This window comes from Papaver somniferum, chromosome 9 (assembly GCF_003573695.1).
Source record: "Papaver somniferum cultivar HN1 chromosome 9, ASM357369v1, whole genome shotgun sequence".
NCBI lineage: Eukaryota > Viridiplantae > Streptophyta > Magnoliopsida > Ranunculales > Papaveraceae > Papaver > Papaver somniferum.
This window is the reverse complement of record NC_039366.1, coordinates 47021230-47043127: the sequence shown is the minus strand read 5'-3', so window position 1 is coordinate 47043127 and position 21898 is coordinate 47021230. Positions and strand designations below refer to the sequence as shown.

Here is a 21898-nt window from a genome sequence, read left to right as displayed (position 1 = left end):
GCCCCTTTTCCTCCTACTGGGCGGTTAGTCGAAGTGGGAAGAAAAAACGTGTTACTCTCTTCATCTTCTCTTTATTATTTTCCTAGATTTTAGGGCACGTTCCCCACTATTTGTAATAACTTCTTCTTGGGTAGTGGAAAAACGTATTACTCTCTTCATCTCCTCTTTATTATTTTCCTAGATTTTAAGGCACATTCCCCACTATTTGCAATAACTTCTTCTTGGGTAGTGGGACGGTTTTTATTTCTCTTTGCATATGTATATGAGAAGGAATGTGAAAATTCTCTAATCATAAATTTCATTCCTTCTCTTTCCTCAGAATTTTTATTCTTTGTTCTCTGCTTTTGTATCCTTGTTATTAACTGCTGCTGCTGCTACTGTTGCTCCTCAAAGTTTTCTGCTGCTGCTGCTACTGTTGTTCGTCGAGGTTTTCCGCTGCTGCTACTGTTGTTCGTCGAGGTTTTCTGCTGCTGCTACTGTTCGTCGAGGCTTTCTGCTTAATTTTTTGTTTATAGGTAGATGGTTTTACTGTGTCTTGATTATCTTTTGATGAACTGTTGCTATATCTGTTTGTGATGAAGAACATATATATAAGTGTGTGTATGATTGCTCTTGTTCGTTATTACAAACAATAATGATTTCTTCCTTCGTATATGCTTTCCCCTATTTGTTATTTCCCCTTTTATTTAGGGTTTGTTATTATTTTCCATCTGGATAATGATTATGAAGAACTGGATGAAATTGGATTTTTTTGATTTCTGTTTTGTCTTCGCGGAAATCTGAAACTTGTTTGTGTACTACGCAGACATGGCTGACCGTCCGCGGGTTTCTTATCAAACTCCACCGCCTAGTCCGCGTAGGGATCCTGATGTTTCTCCGCCTGGTGGAGGTTCGTCTAAATCTTCCCAAGGTGATGCCCGCGTTCATAGGGTTTCGTCTTCTTCTGGTCAGAGGCACTTATCTTCTAAGAGGGGTGAGTCGCATAGAGGGAATACGCAGAAGGGGGACCGGCCAAAAGAGGTTCCCGGCTCCCGGTATGCTGTTTCTCATCCCTTAGTTAATCCGCGAGATGATCCCAAGAGAACGCGGGATGTCCTACCTCTTCGGTCAGTGGCGCCTCCTTCCGCGTCTCATCAACATCCTCTACCTCCCCCTCCAATGTCTCAACCAAAGGGGAGGTCTTCGAAAGAAGTGGTTTCGAAGACTGATGTATCTAAGGTTCATCCTAAGAGGAAAGCTTCCGATAGAAACCCTTCGAAGGGTTCTGCGCCTGATCCCGTGGATGAGGAAGATATTTCTCAGGAAATACGTAGCGTCACTATTGGGGAGAAGAAAGTGACCTTCAAACATATTGATCTGGAGGTTTTCAAGGAAAAGCATGGTCTTCAGCTATTCGATGTTCGTTTTTACGCTGCTGATGATGATATTACTTATGAGATGATATCGACATATAAGTTTGATGAATTTCATCTGCTGACCACGGTGGGGGCCTTTGAAGCGGGTCTTATGTTGCCTTTGTACAAGTCTGGGGATTCTTTTTATTATGATGTGCTGGCTGGTCGAGAGGGTTCTTCGAAGAACACACATTGTCTCTCTATTTCCAAACTTCATGGGAATTATCTTCGTGCACTGAAGGAGTATTATCTTCGGAGCAAAGGAGAGACAATGATGACTCTTTATGTTCCCAATCCTGAGGAAAGGGAGTGGTATACGCCTGAGAATTTTAACAAGTCTTTCGATGACTATGTTAACAGTAGGAATCGTAAACCGTGGAGTGAGTCTTCGGAATATTTCCGCTCCTCGTGGTGAGATCCGCCTTCTGAGTGAAGTAAGTGGTGCTAAGGTGAAGTACGTCCCGGGTACAGAGAATTCTACTAACAAACTGGTGTTTCCTACTCATGAGCGGATCAAGCGTGATCATGACTATGAATGGCACGCAACTGCTATTGAGGTTGTTGGTCCCTGGGCTTGGGGGTGGGTTCCAGGTCCGCAAGGATGGCGTCCTACCGCAGATAGCCAGATACGTGCGACTCCTCATGCTCGTTTGGGAATTTCCGTCCTTGGCATTTGAATTTTGAGGGCATGAATTTCCAATATGCCCTCGATGTTGTTGATGGAGATGACGAAGAGAGTTCCGATGCTGATCTTCAGGCGAAGAATGCTGTGGTTGTCAAGGTAAGATTTCCATATGCCTTGTCCTTTAGTTGAGGCAGTTTTAATTCTTTTCAAAGTCGGGGATTTTTATTCTTGTGCCTTGTCTTTTTAGGCGACGAAGAAGAGGAGGATAAATCTCAAGCAGTCCACCACCGCAACAATCAAGGAGGCGGAGGTTTATGAAGAAGTTAATAGTCTTGTGACTGAGCTTGGAGAGGATGAAGATATGTCTGATATGGAAGAGCGTACTGATACATCCCCTCCAGGACATGATGATGAAGAATTTTTTGAAGGGCATACTACCGCTGGTGGCAGCGGTATTGGTGGTGAAATTAATCCCGCAGGTTGTCATGATGCTGGTGCCGAAGCTAATCCTGCGGGTTGCAGTGATGCTGGTGATGATAATACTGGCCTTGGTGATGAGGGTGTTGGTGGTGAAATTCCTTCTATGTCTCAGGAGTTTTCCTTTGGTCGGATTTATTCTGCGGAGGATAGTTTTGATATAAACGCTGCCTTGGGCCTGACTTCTGAGTTCAATCTGCTTTCCCCAAACGATGATTGGGATGTGCTTGGTAACTCTAGCAAGGCGAATGGAAAGGGCAAGGAAGTAGTGGGTACTAGTGATGTTCCAGAGGGGAGCGGTGCTAGAGACCTTCCATATTTGGATGCGGGAGTAGCCTCGAACTCTTCGGGTGCTAAATTCACGGACATGGGTAAGGCCTCGGTTGGGTCTTCTGGAGATGATTTTACTCAGTCACCGATCCTTGAGGGTGATGATGCCATCTTAGCTTGGTTTAAAAAGAAGAACTTGATGTTCGTACCCAATCCAGCTCCTGTGGTGGAGGGTGAGAAGAAATCTGATGCCTATACCCGTAAGATGATGCAATTGTCTTCCGAGGACCAGGTTGCAGAAGCGTGGGATAAGAATCTTCGGGCCTTGGAGGCTGCTCTAGTAGTCGGCGCTCCCTCGACTGTTGTTGATATGATGGCGTTGGCTGATGGGTATCAGTATGGATTTCCCCAACAACGGATGTTAGAGGTGAGTTCTCTTATCATTTTGCCTTGTATCAATTTTTAGCAATTTTTAGAGTCAGGGTGTTCTAATCTTCTGATTCGCAGATGATGAGGAGTGAGCATTGCAATCACATGTTGTACCAGTTTTTTAAGGCCAGATCCCTTAAGTTGGAGGCTAAGCTTCGTCTTCGGGAAGAGGAGGTTACTGCGGCTGAGACTGTCATTGCTGATAGGGATAGGGAGATATGTGAGTTGAACAGTCTCCTAAAGGCTAAGGAGCAACAAGGCAAGAAGGAGAGAAGCTTCGCTTGGATATTGCTATGGCTCGTAGTGAGTTGGAAGAGGCCAAGAAGAATTCTTCGGCTGTTACAGGTTTGATTATCTGTTCTCTTCCTTGCTGTTGTCCTTTACTGTAATTAGTGTTCTGTCTCAGTCTCCCTCCCCCACCCTATCTTCAGTGGGTGGAGTTCCTGAGTTAGTATGGCTTTGGAAAGAGCGGCAGCGTCAGAAATTTCGCATCGCAGAGTTGGTAGAGAAGATAAAGAGCGAGGCTGATAAGTGGAATGCTCGTGCCGATGAACATAATGCTCTGGCAGAGGAGTGGCGGGGCAGACGAGTCCAAATGATTGATATGCAGAACAAATATAACAATGATCATCGTTTGTTTAATGGAACGTTGTTGTGGACGCGTGATAATCTTCGTGAATCCCGAGAACATGTCTCATCTTGAAGCTAAAATCAATCTCTTGGAAGAAGAATTGCGTCAAGCTCGTTCTTCTCAGTCTTCTGATGTTAAGATTACATTCAGCGTCTTGCTAGGGAGAGAGATGACGCTAGGGCTGAGGCTGGTGCTCTTAGCAAAGCTTTAGCTGCGTCTAGGGCTGATGTGGTACGCCAAGCTGAGTCTGAGAGAAATCTTGAAGTAAATATGTATCGGCTCAACAAGGGTCTGGAGGGTTTAAACAATGAGGTCAACCATCTTCGTCACTTGGATTCAATGAAACAGGTAGAATTAGATGCGAGTCAGTACGCCCTTTCAACCCTTCAAGCGGATTATAAGAAGTTGTCAGATGAGTATGATTTTCTTGATGAAGCCCGTGATGCTGTTGTTAACGAATATGAAATAGCTTCGGCGAGAGTCGAAGGTATATGCTTATATTATCGAGTGTGATTCTGTAATTTCCTGGACCTAACCATCTGCATTTTTCTTTTCCTTGCAGAGCTCCAGGGCACTTCGCACTGCAAATGAAGAGCTTGCGAGGCTCAATCTCAATTAGTGCATCAGGAAAGCCAGATTAATTATCACAAAGGTTTAGCTACAGCAAGGGACGAGGCTTCCCAAGCCGCTTCGAAGGAAGTGAGTCGCCTTTCCTCGTTGTTGTCAAAGGCTGAGATGATGAATACTGTTATTGCGTACAAGGCTCGGTCAACTAGTGGAAGAGACTAACAAATTCTGGATAGCATCGAGTATGATCTTAAGACCGAGCATGGCCTTATCAAGATATCCGCGCCGTGAGAAACCCCCGCCCCTACATCTGGTTCTTCAGGGCCTTCCTCGGGTGGGAGCGTACCTTCAACGCAGAAGGGGAAGATTGCTAAACCTGCTGGTGGGTTGAACCATCCAAGTAGATTTTGTAGAGAGTTGATCTTTGTTGATTATAGGCTTCGTGAGATTCCTTTTGTATTTTCTTGTTCCGCGTATCATTGCCAAGCCTGTAATCAACTTTTAATGAATTGATCATTGTTTTAATTTTATCTGTGTTGTCCGATTTTTTAAGTATTGTTATGGTTAATTTGGAATATAACTGAATGTAATCAGGATAGCGAAGTGTTTGAGTGCGAACCCGAAGATATGTGTATCTTCGTGAACGTCTTGAGACCTGTCACCCCGCTGGCTAATCCTGGGCCAGAGGATTCCCAGACGGTGGGGGTCGGGGCAGCGTTCTAGGATATGAGTTGTTTGGAATGTACGTTCATTCCGTCAACCCGCTGCCATAAGATTGGTTGGGTATCTCTTTCTGTGGATGCCTTCCCCATGGTCCTACACTTATAGACGCTGATAGGGGAGTCCCGAGAGATTGTAGGTGACTACTTTCCCCAAGTAAAATAGAACAACAATTAACACAAGTTTTTACGTGGTTCGACAGCAGAGTGTCTACGTCCACGGGTGAAAGAGGGTTAAAGTGTCTATTCAGTTTGTTGAGTTACATTTAGAAGAATTCCATTGATGGAACCTCTGAGGTAGTAAATAGTAAAAACAGGAGGATGAAGTATTGACGCGGAGGCTGTATTTACAGGTGTAGGGTTCTCGTGAGGTGTTGTATTTACACGCAGTCGTCTTGTTACTATGTTGCTCCATGTATTGTGACTATTTTTTGCCAAAAGTTTGCTTGATTGATAGGTTGAGGTTTGCTATTCCTCTCTCAGAGATAGAAACATGTCGATCGCAAGCGTCGTTTTCTTCTTCTGGCGCTCTTCACGCAGATGCAGGTCTGCGTTGCCCTCTACGGGTAGTATGGCTTGAGATATTTTGCATTCCATGGGTGTTTGAGGATCTCCCCTTTTAGGTTGCGCAGATAATAAGACCATTTCCTGCAACATCATGTATGACGAAGGGTCCCCCCCATGTTGGTGCTAATTTTCCCCACTTCTTTTCTCGTTGGTATTGGGGAATGGTCCTCAGCACATACTGCCCTTCTACGAAATTTCTAAGCTTAACCCTCTTATTATACTCCCTTGCTAGTTTCCTTTGATAGTTTTCCATTTTTTGTAGTGCTGCCTCCCTCCTCTCTTCTAGATCATCCAACCTTTCCAACATCATGTCCGCTGTGAGGTTCTTCTCCCATGCTTCAGTCTTCGTAGTTGGCATGATTATTTCTGTTGGGATAATAGCTTCGGCTCCATAGGTGAGTAAGAATGGGGATTCTCCCGTGGCTGATCTTCGAGTTGTCCTATAAGCCCACAAAACGTTGTGTAGTTGCTCACACCAACGCTTCTTGTATTCGTCCAACTGCTTTTTGAGGATGAGTGCGAGGGTTTTGTTTGTGGCTTCTGCCTGACCATTGCTTTGAGGGTAAATTGGTGTTGACTTGTTCTTTCGAATTTTGAAAGTATCGAAGAGTAAGTCGATGTTTTTTCCCTGGAATTGCTTGCCATTGTCAGATACAATCTCAGCTGGTATGCCAAACCTGCAAATGATGTTTTGAAATGAATGTGAAGACATCTGCGTCTCGGATCCTTGCCAGGGCTTTAGCCTCTACCCATTTGCTGAAATAGTCCGTGGCCACTATCAAAAATCTTCTCTTCCCTGATCCTTCGATTAGGGGACCCACGATGTCTATGCCCCATTTTGAGAATGGCCAAGGGTGTCTACTGGGTTCAACATTGTTGCGGGTGCGTGGATTTTTTTGGCGAAACGCTGGCATTCTTCGCATCTTCGTGACATTCTTGCAGCGTCTCGTATCATTGTTGGCCAGTAATATCCTTGAGTTTTCGCCTTATCTGCTAGGGATCTCATTCCGCTGTGATTGCCTGCGTCGCCGCGGTGTATGTCTTTCAAAATCAAATGTCCTTCGGATCTGGATAGGCAACGTAATAATGGTCCGAGAAAAGATTTTTTACAAAATTTCTTTTCTCAGATCATATCTTCCTGCCTTTGACTGTATTTTTCTGGCTTGCTTTAGATCCGAGGGTAGTATTCTTTCTTTTAGGAAAAGATGAATCTCAGATCTCCAATCTTCTTTGCTGAAGTCTTCATCTTGATCTGCCTTAGCCATGATGTCGTCTTCTTGGAAATCATCCGCGATGAATTCTCCCACGTCATCATCTGCAATATCTTCTTCTGCGTGGTTCCTCTGCTGTGCAGCGCAGAGTTCTTGAATATCAATTGAAGGCTCGTAAATCCTGGTTACTTTGATTGCTTTGACGTCCTCGTTTCTGAGCATCGATGATATGTAGGCCAGGGCATCCGCGTGCCTGAGTTCCTTCCTTGCCAGGTGTCGGAATTTGATGTTTGGGATTTGTGATGCCAGTGTTTGCACCAATTCCATGTATGCTGACAATGTTCTGTCATAAACATTATATTGCAACCCTATTTGTCGGATGACCAGCTGTGAATCGCTTGTCAGACGCACGTCAGTTATGCCCATTTCTATTATCAACTGAAGGGCATGCACCACTGCTTCATATTCAACTATGTTGTTGGTATGCCCCTTGAATTCTAACCTGAAAGCATGTATGATCCTGTCTCCTGTTGGGGTGGTGATTACGATGCCTATCCCCGCCCCTTCTTTATTTTTCGACCCATCTACGAAGACTTCCATTGCCTAGATTTTTTGGAAAAGAATTTTTTGGTTCCAAGATGTCTATAGGGTTTTACCTTCGTCCATTTCTGGTAGTCCTGCTGCCTTCCTCCTTCGATGATGACTTCTTCGCAGTTATCCAACGGTAAGTCTGCTAGGAAATCTGCTAATACTTGTGACTTCTGAGAGTGTTGTAGCTCATGGATGATATTGAATTGATCTAGGTGAGTATTCCATTTTGCAATTCTGCCTACTTTCCTGCGTTTTTAAGGACTGCTTCTAGCGGAGCTTTGCATGGGACGGACGTAGTAGTCAAAAAGTAAGTTCTGAGTTTCAGGGTTGCCCATACTAATGCCAAGATGAGCTGCTCGATCTTCGTGTAGTTCCTTTCTGCGTTCAGAGTCTTGCTGATGTAATAGATGGGCTGCTCTATCTTCGTGTTGGTTTTAACCAATACTGCGCTGACTGCATCTTCGTTGCTGCTATGTATAGTGCCAACACTTCATCAGGGTCTGGTTTTTGTAGTATAGGGATCTCAGCCAGGTATTCTTTGATATTTCGAAAAGCTTCCTCGCACTCTGCCGTCCATTCGAATTTTTCCTTTTTTGAGAATGTTAAAAAAGTGCTTACATCTATCCGAGGACCTGGATATGAACCTCCCCAGCGCAGCCAGTGAACCATTGAGTTTCTGAACCTCTTTTAAATTCTTTGGGGATGGCATTCTTACGATGGCTTCAATTTTAGCGGGATCGACTTCAATGCCCCTCTTGTCACCAAATATCCGAGGAACTTTCCGGAAGTGACACCAAAAGTGCACTTCTCTGGGTTTACCTTCATGTTGTGCACTCTCATTGCTTGGAAAATATCTTTTAGGTCTTGGTGATGATCTTTGCGCAGCTTGCTTTTAACGAGCATATCATCCACATATACTTCCAGCGTACTTCCAATCCATGGTTTGAAAATTGCATCCACCATTTTTGGTAGGTTGCCCCTGCGTTTCGCAGTCCAAAGGGCATTCTTACATAAAAGAGAGTCGTGTGGTGTATAGAATGTTGTATGTTGCTGATCTTCTTCTGCTAGGAATAATTGATTGTATCCAGAGTATCCATCCATGAATGACATTTCTTCGTATCCTTCAACTGCCTCGACAAGTTGGTCAATGCTTGGCAGTGGATAGCTATCTTTAGGGCAAGCCTTATTGAGGTTGGTGAAGTCGATGCATATCCTTACTCCGCCATTTTTCTTCGGTACGATGACCATGTTAGAGATCCATGTTGGGTACTTAACTTCTTTGATGAATCCTGCGTCCAGTAGTTTGCGGAGTTCCACTTCAACTGCTCGATGGTATTCTGGAGCTACTTTGCGCACCTTCTGCCTAAAAGGGGGGGGGGGGGGGGTACCTGGTTTTATTCGAAGTTCGTGATGAACTAATTTGGGTCAATTCCCGGCATGTCCCCCAATTTCCAAGCAAAGATGTCCGCGTATTCCTTTAGAAGTTTGATTAGCGCGGCTTCTCTTTCTTCATCCATCAAGGTGCCTATTCTGATAATCTTCGGGTTTCCCTCAGTACCTATGTTGACTTCTTTAGCTGCTTCGACAGGTGTAAACGTGGGTTTTGGTTCCCCCAAGAGAGGAACATTCTTTGATTGCTATTTGGTGGCTCTCCGTCTTCTTTTGTCGCGGAGGTGCTTGCTTCTGCGCTGCCAGTGGTGCTTACGTTCAGAAGGCTTTTTCCGGAGATTTCTTCCAGATATGTATCTATGGTTATCTCTTATTTTTGGCTCTTCGGGACTGGTGCTTTTCTTCCCGCTCATTATTGATCTGATTCTGTAAGGTCTGACATTCCCGCGCAGTTACTTGGTCTCCTTTAATTTCCATGACTCCCTGGGGTGTTGGGAATCTGAGATATTGATGGTAGGTTGCCGCTACTCCCTTGAGCTTGTGAACCCATCTTCTTCCGATGATGGCGTTGTAAGGTGAAGGTGCATCTACGACGCTGAATCGAGTGTCCACTTTCATGGGCCCTGCGTCTACTTGTAAGACAATGTCCCCTAGGGGCTTTGTAGCTGCGCCGTTGAATCCGTAGATGGTGTAGTAAGATGACAGCAGTTGCTCGTCGTTGAGTTCCATACGTTTGAACGTGTCATAGAACAGGACGTTGACTGAGCTTCCTCCATCGATGAGAATTTTCTTGACATTGCACCCTATTGGGAGTGTGAGGACTAGAGGATCATTATGGTCTTCCATGTCTTCTTCCACATCGTCTGCATCGAAGTCATGGGGCGTCCATCCATTGTTCGTGCTCGTTTACCTCTTTCCCATCGATCTTATAAAGCTCACAATAATCTCGAATTGTTTTCTCAATCTCTTCCCAATCTGGGCGGTTAGGGATGGTCCTTGAATCTCTGAACATGAAATCGTGTTGAGGGTGCGGTTGCCTTCTGGTAATTGAACCTGCTTGCCTCTCTTGGTTCTATCTTCGTTATCAATCTTCTGTATATATTGCTTCAGGTCTCCTGCGTCGATTAGTTTTTGAATCATTATCTTGAGATTTTTGCACTTTTTGTTTGATGACCGTTGAAACAGTGGTATTCACAGTATTCCTTGGATTTTTCTGATCTAGGAGGCTGCTTTCCCTTGGACCATGGCCAATTGAAGTTCTCCCTCCCTTTGATTTCTCTCAAGATGCGCGAATAACAGGTATTCATCTTGGTATAGATTTGATCTTCAAATTTTCAATCATCTCTTCGTCTATCATCCCTTCGTTCTTTCCTTTCTTCGTTGGGACGTTCTTCTGTGATTCCTCTTTTAGACCCGCTGGCTTGATCCACGGAATTTGTGCGTGTGCGACGTTGAGTATGAGCTCTGGGATTTTCACGCTGAATTTATTCTAACCTTGCATGTTTTTCTATGATTATCCGGAGATCTCCTTCGGTGGTAGGTATGGTTCCGTGGATCTCGACGAATAAAGGACTCACCATGTCCATCCCCCATTTGTAGCAGTTGATACTAACCACGGGATCTACGTTGCCAATAGCTTGGCAAATCTTGTGTCATCTATTAGTATATTCTCTGATGGTCTCTTTGTATTTCATCTCCAGCTAGAATAGCTTGTCCATGCCGGTATTGACAACCTTGTTGTACATGTATGTTGCTAGAAATTTTTCTGTGAGTTGGTCGTAGGAGTCGATGGAGTTTGATGGCAAGTTATCAAACCATGAAAACGCGGACCCTTTTAAAATTGATGGGAAGTATCTGCACAGTATGGAGTCTTCGTTATCCCAACGGACCATCATTCGATTATAATATCGAAGATGAGCCGCAGGATCAGTTGATCCGTCATAGCAATCGAAAGCAGGAACCGAACACTTCTGCGTTATGGAAGCCCTGGCCAAGTGTGGTGTCAGCGGGGTAGTGTTTGCTTCCTTCATCACTTGATCTAGCCTTCCGCCTCCCTGCCTAGTCTTTAGCTCCTTGATTTCTGTCGGCATCTCAGCACGCAGATTTTCCATTGCGATCTGGTGCTCTTCATGAATGGTAGATTTTGCTCGTAGGAGGGTGGTACCGTCGTAGTAGTCCGAGTTCTAGGGATTGTAATCAGGGTCTGATCTTTGGCTGCTCCTTGCTCCTCTTCGATTCAATGGAAGTGGGTTGTTTGCGATCACCATTCTTTTATCTTGATTAGGTGCTACAGCCTTGGAGTTAGATTCGTCGCGTTGGTTTTCTACCTCTGCGATATGAATGATTCTTTCCTTGAGTGTTTGGTTCTCTTGTGCTAATATCGCCACAGCATATGCGTATGCCTTCTGGTTCTTCCTTAATTCAGTCAGTTCGGCCATCATCTGAGCGGAATGATTTGACCCTTGATTTGGTGTTCCTGCTCGCAATTGCTCATCATAGGCTATGGTTTGTTCCTCATCCACGATCTGTATTACTGGTTCTGGTGGATCTAACCGTGCACCTTGGGACCCCGACGGTTGTTGTGATGGTTGACCTGCTATTAGAAGCGGTTGCTTGGACGGAAAAGGTATGTTCTGTTCGTTGGTTAAGGGCATCCCATAGAGGGTTTGTTGTATTCCTGACTCTGCTACGACTTCCTGATGTTCCTGTAGTTGAGCATTGGTTACTCTGGGAGCTCCAACTTTGGATCTGCCAGCTCTTGAAGCTCCTGCTTTGGCTACCGCGGCATTTACTGCGTTTGCTGCGATGATGTTGGCATTAATGGGGGCCGTGCTTTCTGCATTATCCTGCGCCCTATCCGCTGCCTTCAGCTTTTCACCTCTCTTCTTACTCCTAGTTACCACTGGGGTTGTCCTTGGCATCTCTTTTGACGAAGCTTTTGCCTTCCCGACATCTTTGCTTTTCTCCATCTTTTAATATTTTCCTTAAAGAGAAAGAAAAAATCACGAAGACAATGGGCCCCACGTGTTATATATTAGCGTTTTGAGTTCTCAAAGGTGTAAAATCTTGAAGATACTAAAGGAGCCCATCTATGTAGAGGACCGCAAATTTGTTCGAAGTTTTGATTTTCAAAGACGTGAAAACTTAGAAAATGTATGAAGAACCAGATCTACTTAGATAAACGCGAATCTGTTCATAATTTAGGTTTTCAAAGACGTGAAAACTTAGAAAATGTATGAAGAACCAGATCTACTTAGATAAACGCGGATCTGTTCATAATTTTGGTTTTCAAAGACGTAAAAACTTAGAAAATGTATGAAGAACCAGATCTACTTAGATAAACGCGGATCTGTTCATAATTTTGGTTTTTGAAATCATGAACGGAGAAAACCGTAGTGTTCCATGCATCGTTATTTCAGAAAACGAAGTCTGAAACAAAACACAAGAGAAGATAAATCTTTTACCGGGATGAAGATCCCTGTTTCTAGCGCCAGATTGTGAACACAAAGATCATAGTCATCTGAGTATTCACAAATAATGCGCGCAGACTCATGACAATACAGTAAATAAGCTGCGCCTGAGGGGAATGGATAGGTTATGTCGAATCCTTGACTCAGAGTTCTAATACTCTTCCTCGTCTCATCAACCACAATCATTGTTCTTGGCTCATACAATAAGATAAATAGTGGATGAAGTATAAAATGTACGAACATGATATATCATAAGTATCGAATTGAACATATAAAGTATAAATGCATGAATATAGATGAAACGATTAACTTATATGATTCATCACTCAGATCTCTGTCTACGGGTTTGGGTTTTTCATTATATGTATGAAGGTTACAGAAATAGTCGAATGACTTTGAGACCAACATAAGCCTGTGTAGCAGGAGGAACTTCACTTACACTTTCTCTATCTCTCTGTCTCTCTCCTATTCTCCTCTCAATATTTTTCCGCCTCCTTCTTCACTTGGGAGAGAGGGGTATTTATAGGGAGGTTACGTGGGGTCCACTTCTGAAGCCCGTTATAACCTTATCCTCTTGTGTTTTGTGCCACTCACGCAAAAGTCTTCGTGTTCTCGGCTGCATCTGCGTGTTCTGTCTGGATACGCAGTATTATCTGCGCTTCCAATACAGACTGACTAACGCGAATGCTGTTTGAGGGTATTTAATGCGGGTAGTTGAGATGTCTGTCTGCGGTAGACAGTTGTCTTCTGCCCCTGTCTTGTCTGCGTTAGTCTGACTATTGATAGACGCATTTATGTGTCTAATATAGCCCAATTGTATATATTGTTAGTACCCATTTTTGTACTTATGATGGTATTTTATTTATTTGTAGGTGTTTTTGGAAAAATAAGGTTTTGCGGCGAAAGTGACTGAATATGTGGCATTTGGACCTCTGTAAACAGTGAACCGGAAGTACCCTGAAAGTATGCCGGAAGCGCCCCAGAAATGCACCGGAAACGTCCCAGAAATGTCCCGGAGGAACCCAGAAAAATTACTATTTCCACCCAAAAATTACTATTTCCACCCAATTGCTATTCGCACCCAAGCTCTGGTTAAGGGGCATCCATCTTCTCTTTAAATTCAAAAACAACTTTTTGGCGGGAAAAATATATTCAAAACTGGTAGATTTGTGATCGAGAAAATGAAGGTGTTTTAGTGCGATTCAATCGCTGGAATTTGGTGGGAAGTTGTGATATGGGATAACGAACACATTGTGGGCATCGGATTCGATCGGAATTGGCTGGAAATCCTGGTTTGAGTCATGAGCTCAAAACAGAGCAACGTGTCCTGTAACACGAGTTTGATTGTGTGTTTGCCATGCATGGAGTGTTTTGGAGGAGTTCGATGACTTCGGAGACGTGGAGAAGGTTAACTAGAGCATGCAGGATCAAAGTTTACGTGTGTAGAGGCCAAAAATGGAAATTATTGTTAAATATGGGCAGCGAGCAATGACGGGATTCATGGGAAATTATACGGTGTTATGGTCGGATATTTTTGTTCTAAAACACTATAAATACAAGGCTAAAGATTTTAGAAGAGTCGAGAGTCTGGGGGGCTGAGGAGAGCCAGAGAAGAAGAAATTCGAGTTTTCCCAAACTCGGTTTCTGCTGCTGCTGCTGCTGATGAACATGAAGAACACGAAGAACGGACCTGCAACAGCAGTCATTTTTCTACAGTAATAACGACTCACACCTGTGGGTCGTACAACAGGCAGTCTTATTTTCCACAGTGTTTGCGACACAGCTGCAGCAGTCTTATTTTGTCACTGAGGGTCGTAGGTCTCTGGTTTTATTGTATTTCTCATATTCTCATCATTTGTAAACCATTTTTGAGCCATAATAAATTATTTTGAGAGCATTTTTACTATGATGAGCTAAATCCCTCGTAACCAAGGCAATGGAGGAAGCTATTCACGCAACATAAATGGGTAACTATTTCATTTAATTATATAATTCACCTAATCGCTGCTTTTGCAGAGTTTTAAATTGTTTGAATGATTGTCTTAATTATTTGTTATTCAGTTTGATAGGTTATGCTTGGTTTAATCTCTGATAATCTATGCTTAAGGTTTACAAATAATGTTTGAGAATCTGTATGATTGATAGTGAATTAAAGATAAAAGAGGACTTATGAATTGAATAGAGTTTTGAAATATTTATCATTCAATTTTGCATAATAGTGGAATCTAGTGTCTTGGTTACCTCTCGCACACATTGTTAATAATTTTGTATATAATTAAATTTAATCTTCACAAGTCCGAGAGTTTGAACCTCATTACAACCCACGAAAAATCATTAATCAACTATCCCCAGTCGTAGATCTTAGATCTTTCTAGGAATAGGATAAAGTGACTCTTGACTGTCCACGCGTGATATCATATCTTGATGCCCTTAGCCGTATGTCCTCCACGTGTGTCTTTGTGGGCACGTGGCGGAAAATGAAATGTGTACCTACAATGTTAAATCGAATTACACCGAGAGATAGATCATATAGAACAGTGTTATCATGTTCGTGGCTGATTTATTCAATTTCGTTAATCAGTTCTCGTAGATTCATATGTATCTGTACTTGTATCTTGGATTTTGCCGAATTTGATAGTCAGTGCTGGTCTGTTTTCATTATATTATTAATTCATGCTTGATCATGCTGATTTTGTATAAGATTGTCACACATCGGAACTGTTCTGCGTCTTGTTTTTCTTGTTTTTTTTTTTTTTTGTGTCTGTTCATGTTCCTCTTTTTACTTCCAATTTACCATGATATTTAGTTGTGATGTTATGCAAACCTATTCACCAATATGAAAACCACTGGCATGTCTCTTATGTGCCTTTCTTATCACAGAGAGTTCTTCGTGTTTGCTGTTTCAGTTTTTCTTTCTTGGAAATTGTATCTCTTTTGATTCTAAGAGATGTCACTTATTCTATTATATGGTTCTTCTGATGGGATACTGCAGTTTATTGTTAATAACTCAATATGGGTAAGGAGAAGGTTCACATCAACATTGTTGTCATTGGACATGTCGACTCTGGGAAGTCGACCACCACTGGTCACTTGATCTACAAGCTTGGAGGTATTGACAAGCGTGTGATCGAGAGGTTCGAGAAAGAGGCTGCTGAGATGAACAAGAGGTCATTCAAGTACGCATGGGTTCTTGACAAGCTTAAGGCTGAACGTGAGCGTGGTATTACCATTGATATTGCCTTGTGGAAGTTTGAGACCACCAAGTACTACTGCACAGTTATTGATGCTCCAGGACATCGTGACTTTATTAAGAACATGATTACTGGTACCTCTCAGGCCGATTGTGCCGTCCTGACTCCACCACTGGAGGTTTTGAGGCTGGTATCTCCAAGGATGGCCAGACTCGTGAGCACGCCCTTCTTGCTTTCACGCTTGGTGTCAAGCAGATGACCTGCTGCTGTAACAAGGTATAACTAGTTTCAAATACAATCTTGTTTGTATAATTAAGTTTCCGAGTATCTTTACTGTCACACTTCTCACATTGCTGTTAAGTTTGCCGAAATCCTCACCAAGATCGATAGGCGATCTGGAAAGGAGCTTGAGAAGGAGCCTAAGTTCTTGAAGAATGGTGATGCTGGTATTATTAAAGATGCTTCCAACCAAGCCCATGGTTGTGGAGACCTTCTCTCAGTACCCACCTCTTGGACGATTCGCTGTGAGGGACATGAGGCAGACAGTTGCTGTTGGTGTTATTAAGGAAGTTGAGAAGAAAGACCCATCAGGTGCCAAGGTCACCAAGTCTGCTGCCAAGAAGAAATGAAGTGTGCGCTTGGGTAGAGGGGTGATGTTGAGAACAGCAGTCGTAGGAAGGAACTATCCTTTTTTCATTAGGAGGCTTATGTTTTTATATAATCGTTGTTTGTGGTGTGCTTTGATCTGTTATCATTGCAGTCTTCTCGCTTGTTTTGTCTTTGTTTTAGCAGGCATTCAGATGCAAACCTGGGTGCTTGACAGGCGGTGGCAAGATGGTAGAGAGTGGTGTTTAAAAACATACTCAGATGTCTGGCTTGTTAAGTTTCAGTTTCTAAGTGTTTGTCTTTAATACTGCTTATATCCTTCAGCTTCTGTTATCTTTTACTTTTGCTTACGTTGGAACGACTTTTTTCTTATCAGTGAAACACTTTAGTTAAATGTTTACCAAATCTCACTGACAAATCTGAGGTAGAAAAAGGTGAGCTGCAGTTTCATCTTCATCACAAAAACAGCAAGTAGCAGGACCATAACACTTAAATTCAATTGTACAGCAAATTCAAATTGTCTGATTTCGATTATCTTATTTTGGCAGTGTTCACGCAAGTTAGAAACAAAGAAATACATCGGAATTGAGAATAAAATTGCCACAGAAAATATAATGTACCCTTGCATCCGGACAGGTTGTAAATTAGTATATTAAGAAGTAGAGATGTTGCTTTTCTAGGGTTCGTTATCATTACTTGTTCTATTCAGATCCCGTTTATTTAAATACAAGAAGCTCTCTCTATTGGAGAAACTTGATTTTGTTGAAACTGGGGATAATCCGCTATAATACCCGCTACCTTTCTTCTTCAAGCAGATTTCCACAATATTCTTGAACATGTCGCTTTTTTGGATAAAAGGTTGGGCGGCATATTCCTCGAAACTCATCCACTGTTAAAAATAGCAACAATGACGAATTTCCATCAGTTTGATCAGTTTACAGTGCTTTCTACTATGTTTTTGGTTTCATTTCATTTCTGGGTTGACGATTTTCTCTCATCCCTAAGAGATCAAGCAAACCAGTCACCAGAAATAATCAATCCCCTGTGCATCTCCCTAAGTTAGCTTTAACAGACAGAAGAGTGGGAAGATTTGAACACGTATATTTTAGTTTGCTCAGTTCTCTTTAGAATACTAATTCTTATAGATGTAAAGTCTAGCTTTTTCTTGAATTTTATTTAGAGATTTCTTTTAGGTTAATTTGACGAGCCATTACCTGTGCAGCCTCAATTTCATGGTCTTGTTTCTCGATGTCAAATGAGAGGGGCCGCATCATGCACACAAAGAATAAATCTGATTTTTCAAAGAATGCCTTGTGGCTTTGCCTGTAAATTTAAGCAATTAAGAGTTTAAGAACTTTCACAATTGGAAGGTGAGAGCAATAAGACAATATGAAGTACGCCTATAAATTCAGGAAAGATAGAAGAAAAGGAAAGAAAAACATATCTACTATATATATTACGAATCCGTGCTTTATTCTAATTAGTTGATATAAAGATTTGACATGATGATTGGTGGACACACAGAGTCATGTCAACATTACTTGACTATTTTTAATGGACAGTGAGGTCCTGCCCAACAGCGATACATAATGCAACAGGCCATAACTTGGATCTTTTGAATTTTGATCACATTGAATTTTGCATCATTACTTCATTTAGTCTTTTTGATGAGGCTCTTAAATGAAACATAAATATTTTATATTTTCTGAAAGCAGTTTTAGGTTGGTAAACAAATACATACCAATCAAAACTTCGAATTAAATAGTTCAATTTTATATTACGGGATTGTGATTCAAATAAGTAGAATCAATATGTCATATTCACTCATGAGTCGCTAAAAACTATCTCATTAAGTGTCTGCTAAGTGCTAACCCAAAAATTAGAATAACAACAGCAGCAATGGAATTGCATATGTAAAATACAGGAAAAGAATGATGAAGTGAACTGCAATCATATAGGAAGAGCGAGGTTATGCTTAGAAAGTAGGTCAAAGTTTTTTGAGTTATGGAAGAACGGATCAAAGGAGAGGTATTATTATGGATCACAAGCATCAAAATGAGCTCTACTGTTTCGAGCAAGATATAGGTATACCATTTTGTATTTGCAATTGCAAGTAATATTTTTTTTGGATATAGACACCTACCTGAACGCCAGAACTTCCACAAATTCTGAGTCAATCTGAACATAAAAAACAGAACTTAGACATAAATCAATCTATTCACTATTCAAACATCGCAAATTAAGAGAAACTTTTACAGAAATACACACTCCTGTTTCTTCCTTTACTTCCCTAACAGCTGCCGTACATATATCCTCACCCTGTCGATAAAAATGATTATTAGTAAAAGGTTGCAAGCTTACAATATAAATAAGATGGATATAATAAGAATAAGAACTCAATGCTGTGTGGAGTACCTCATCAACAACTCCAGTTGGATATTTCCAGACACCAGAACCCCTCAATTTCCCACTTTTTTCCTGTACTACTAACACCTACCATCAAATGAGATAAGCAAACATAAAAGAACTTAGTAATTTTAACAAAATTAATCCTCTAGAAAACAGTCAGATGATCATTTTCATTGTATGTCTTTCCGCAATCATGACTATGGCACAAAAAGAGAATGTCAATCATACAAGTGACTAGGTTGGGACTTATATTTGTGGGTAGCCAGATTAACTTATTAAGAGCTAAAAATAGCTGCACCATGAAAGTACCTTTCCTTCGTCGCTCATTACAAAAGCACCAATACCAACTCGGTGTGTAGCATTTAAAGGAAGAGTATTAACAGTTTCAGGAATCCAATATACCAGCATTAAGTAGGTTGGTTCGGCATGGTGGTACCAAAACCCCTCCTGAAAATTAAGCATAGCAGGTTTGTGGAAACCGGAAACATTAGGAAAAGAATGACAAAATCTCACTCTGGAATCAATGGAAGCAATCAAACACAAAGGATATCAACTTTTGTCGCTGACAGCTTGGTTGAGAGAAGATAATCAACCTTGACTGCAGCTTCAACAAGATTTACATGTTCAATTGGCAGTTTAATCCAAACACCTTTCTTTCCCTGCAATAAAGTATCTACAATTTGCATCAATATAACATGTTCAGTGATTTTTATGGTACACAAAAAGAAGAAGAAAGAAAATCACATTTAGTTAAACATTGACCTATCGAAATGAAATGACCATAGTAACCACCACCTTTTGTGTCCATTCTTTTATTGAAGCTTTATGTAGAGAAAGGAATATTTCAGAGTCCAATGGATCCTTAACCTCTACAGTTACTCCTCCATAGTTATCATAAGCTGCAGTAAGCAGCTCATGGTTTTTGTTTTCTGTTATAACTAGCTCCATATCTGATGATGAGTCTACGGATTTTGACATAGATCTGATGTTCAGTAGGCTTACAACTCTAACCTGGATATCTGAATAATCAAGAATCAAAGATGTCAAATGCATTGCAATTAATATTAAAATTGACATGCTTTTGTGTTGTTATTTAGGTGCAAGTATGGGACTTAGTGAAATAGGATCCTTCTGCATTTGGTATAAGAGGCCAAGAGGATTTGAAACATATAGCTCTAAAACGGCTGTGAATATTCACAACTTTTTACTATTTTCACACTGGACCCTGCCGCGAATTAATGCTTGCACTTAAAGAGCATGGTTTACGGACACTGATCACGATGTTCATGAATTAACTGTCACGAAACCAAACCATCAAGAGTACTGCCTCAGCAGACTCACGGTTGGACAACACAGAAGAAAAGATATAAGCAAGTAAAGGAAAGAGTAACCTGTTGAAATATTTTAGTTCTGGCACAATAGGGGTCAAATAAACCAATTTAATTCTATCAGCAGCATGCAAAACCCAGGTTAACAAAGCTAAGTTACAGCTCAAGTAATGTCTAAACAACTATCAGTAGAAATACCATAAGTAAAACAAGAAATCATTCGCTATCACCGATGCTCACCAACCTCTGAGTTCATAATTCATCAATCAATATATAAAAATTTATGTCGTACCGCTACTTATTGAGTATTAGAGCCAAAGATAAGGAAGCATGGGTGGCGTAGGGAGCGCACAGCCAACTCAATCAAAAAAGAAAGAAAGAAAAGGTGACGTGTTGCGATGAAGTGCTAAACCTGTTCTATGTGGAGGCAGTATAAAAAACACACTCTACGGATATAACTATAACGTAATTCATTCTCACTTCGATCAAGAATACCCAAATAATTGTTTCTATTGTTTTGTGATCCAATTCATAATTCATGATTATCATCCCAAGTTTTGTTTGACTGGCATTTCTAACTTAGTTGTAGAACTTGTGTATTCTCATAGAGAGATCAATTTAGACAATACTGAACATTTTAATGTACTCTCTTTTTCTGAAAATACGTATATATCAGGAATTTCAGCTACAAAATTTGATCGGTGAAGTGCAACAACTAGCTGTCAAATGAACAAAATGAAATGAAAAGTAGATAGAGAAATGGGATTGCAAGTTGAAACGTACCTTTGGGAATGAATAGGGCACCAAAATTAGACTTGTTCTTTCGAAGATTGCAAAGTTTGATTGAAAAACTGAAACTTGGATTTGAACAAACGGTAGTAAGTTTTTTTGTCGTGGAGAATAGCACGGATGCAGATGGTAATCGGTATAGATATTTAAACATCGAATATACAGTCAAGATTGATTTGAATTGACTACGCAATTTGAAAACTAGAGAAGTTTATACTTGTATTGTTATTTTGGATACTTATTCTTCACTCTCGGGACAGATTACTGGTAGCGGGGAGATATGCACTGTTTCTTGAAGATTTTCTAAACTGAAAATTGGAAGTGATGATGGTACACACAAAAGCAATCTCTAAACGATATGCTTTGAAAAAAATAAGAAACAATGTTGCTTCCACGTCATAGATGCGTCTCCCTGTAAAATGGAGCAGTGGTTCTAAATGAACCCACCACCAAAACAAGACGATGCTGACTTTATCCAATCCAGGATATATAGGCACTCAGTATATTTGGAATAATAGGCAATGTGGGGATAATCTTATTTGTGTTGGAATTGATAAGGCTTTGGGAAGGGCGTTCCTTTATATACCCCTAAAAATACTAACGTTACTCCTATTAAATGGGTATACATGGCCATTCTCATAAACTGATAATGAATTGTGTATGTACACCAATTTTTTCGATTCTTGTTAATGGTGCTCAATATGAAAGCTTTAAAAGTGGAAGGGAATTACGACAGGATTGCCCCCTATCTCCATCTTTATTCATTATCTGTTCTCAAAGCTTGTCTCTTCTCATGGCAAGGTTTGAAGAATTAAATCTGTACACTGGATACAAATTCAATAATACTACACCTTCAATAAGTCATCTTATGTTTGTTGATGATCTGTTCTTCTTTGGAAAAAATTCAGAGGCAAACGTGCAGCAATTGAAGTCTATTTTGGATACTTATTCTTCACTCTCGGGACAGATTATAAACTTCTCAAAATCTTCGATACACTTCAGTAATGGTTGTTCTTATTTTAACAGATGGAGAACTATTCAGAAATTTGGAGTTAAGAAAATGGAAGTTGATGAAAAGTACTTAGGATCTTTTCCCTTGAAATCTGATTACAGTATTGAAACACATGAGCCTTTGGTAGCAAAGTTTGGAAATAAACTTTCTGGATATCGGTCTTTCTTTGTTAACTCTGCTGGCAGAACGGTTTTATCCAAAAATGTGTTATCTGCAATCCCTA

The 21898-nt window shown here is 41.2% G+C and overlaps 1 protein-coding gene and 1 pseudogene across 1 annotated transcript; one reads left to right on the top strand and one right to left on the bottom strand.

Annotated features, from left to right (window-relative positions):
• The first annotated feature begins 15346 nt into the window (after positions 1–15346).
• On the top strand, positions 15347–16205 carry LOC113311914 (annotated as a pseudogene).
• Positions 16206–16705: 500 nt separating this feature from the next.
• On the bottom strand, positions 16706–21109 carry LOC113311066 (nudix hydrolase 10-like). The gene is made up of 9 exons (XM_026559914.1): positions 20658–21109; positions 19342–19565; positions 19140–19205; positions 18856–18993; positions 18553–18630; positions 18406–18456; positions 18281–18315; positions 17352–17460; positions 16706–17026 (listed from the first exon to the last, which is right to left on the bottom strand). The coding sequence occupies exons 1-9, from the start codon at positions 20815–20817 to the stop codon at positions 16814–16816; spliced, it is 1074 nt and encodes a 357-aa protein (XP_026415699.1). The 5' UTR covers positions 20818–21109; the 3' UTR covers positions 16706–16813.
• Positions 21110–21898: the final 789 nt, after the last annotated feature.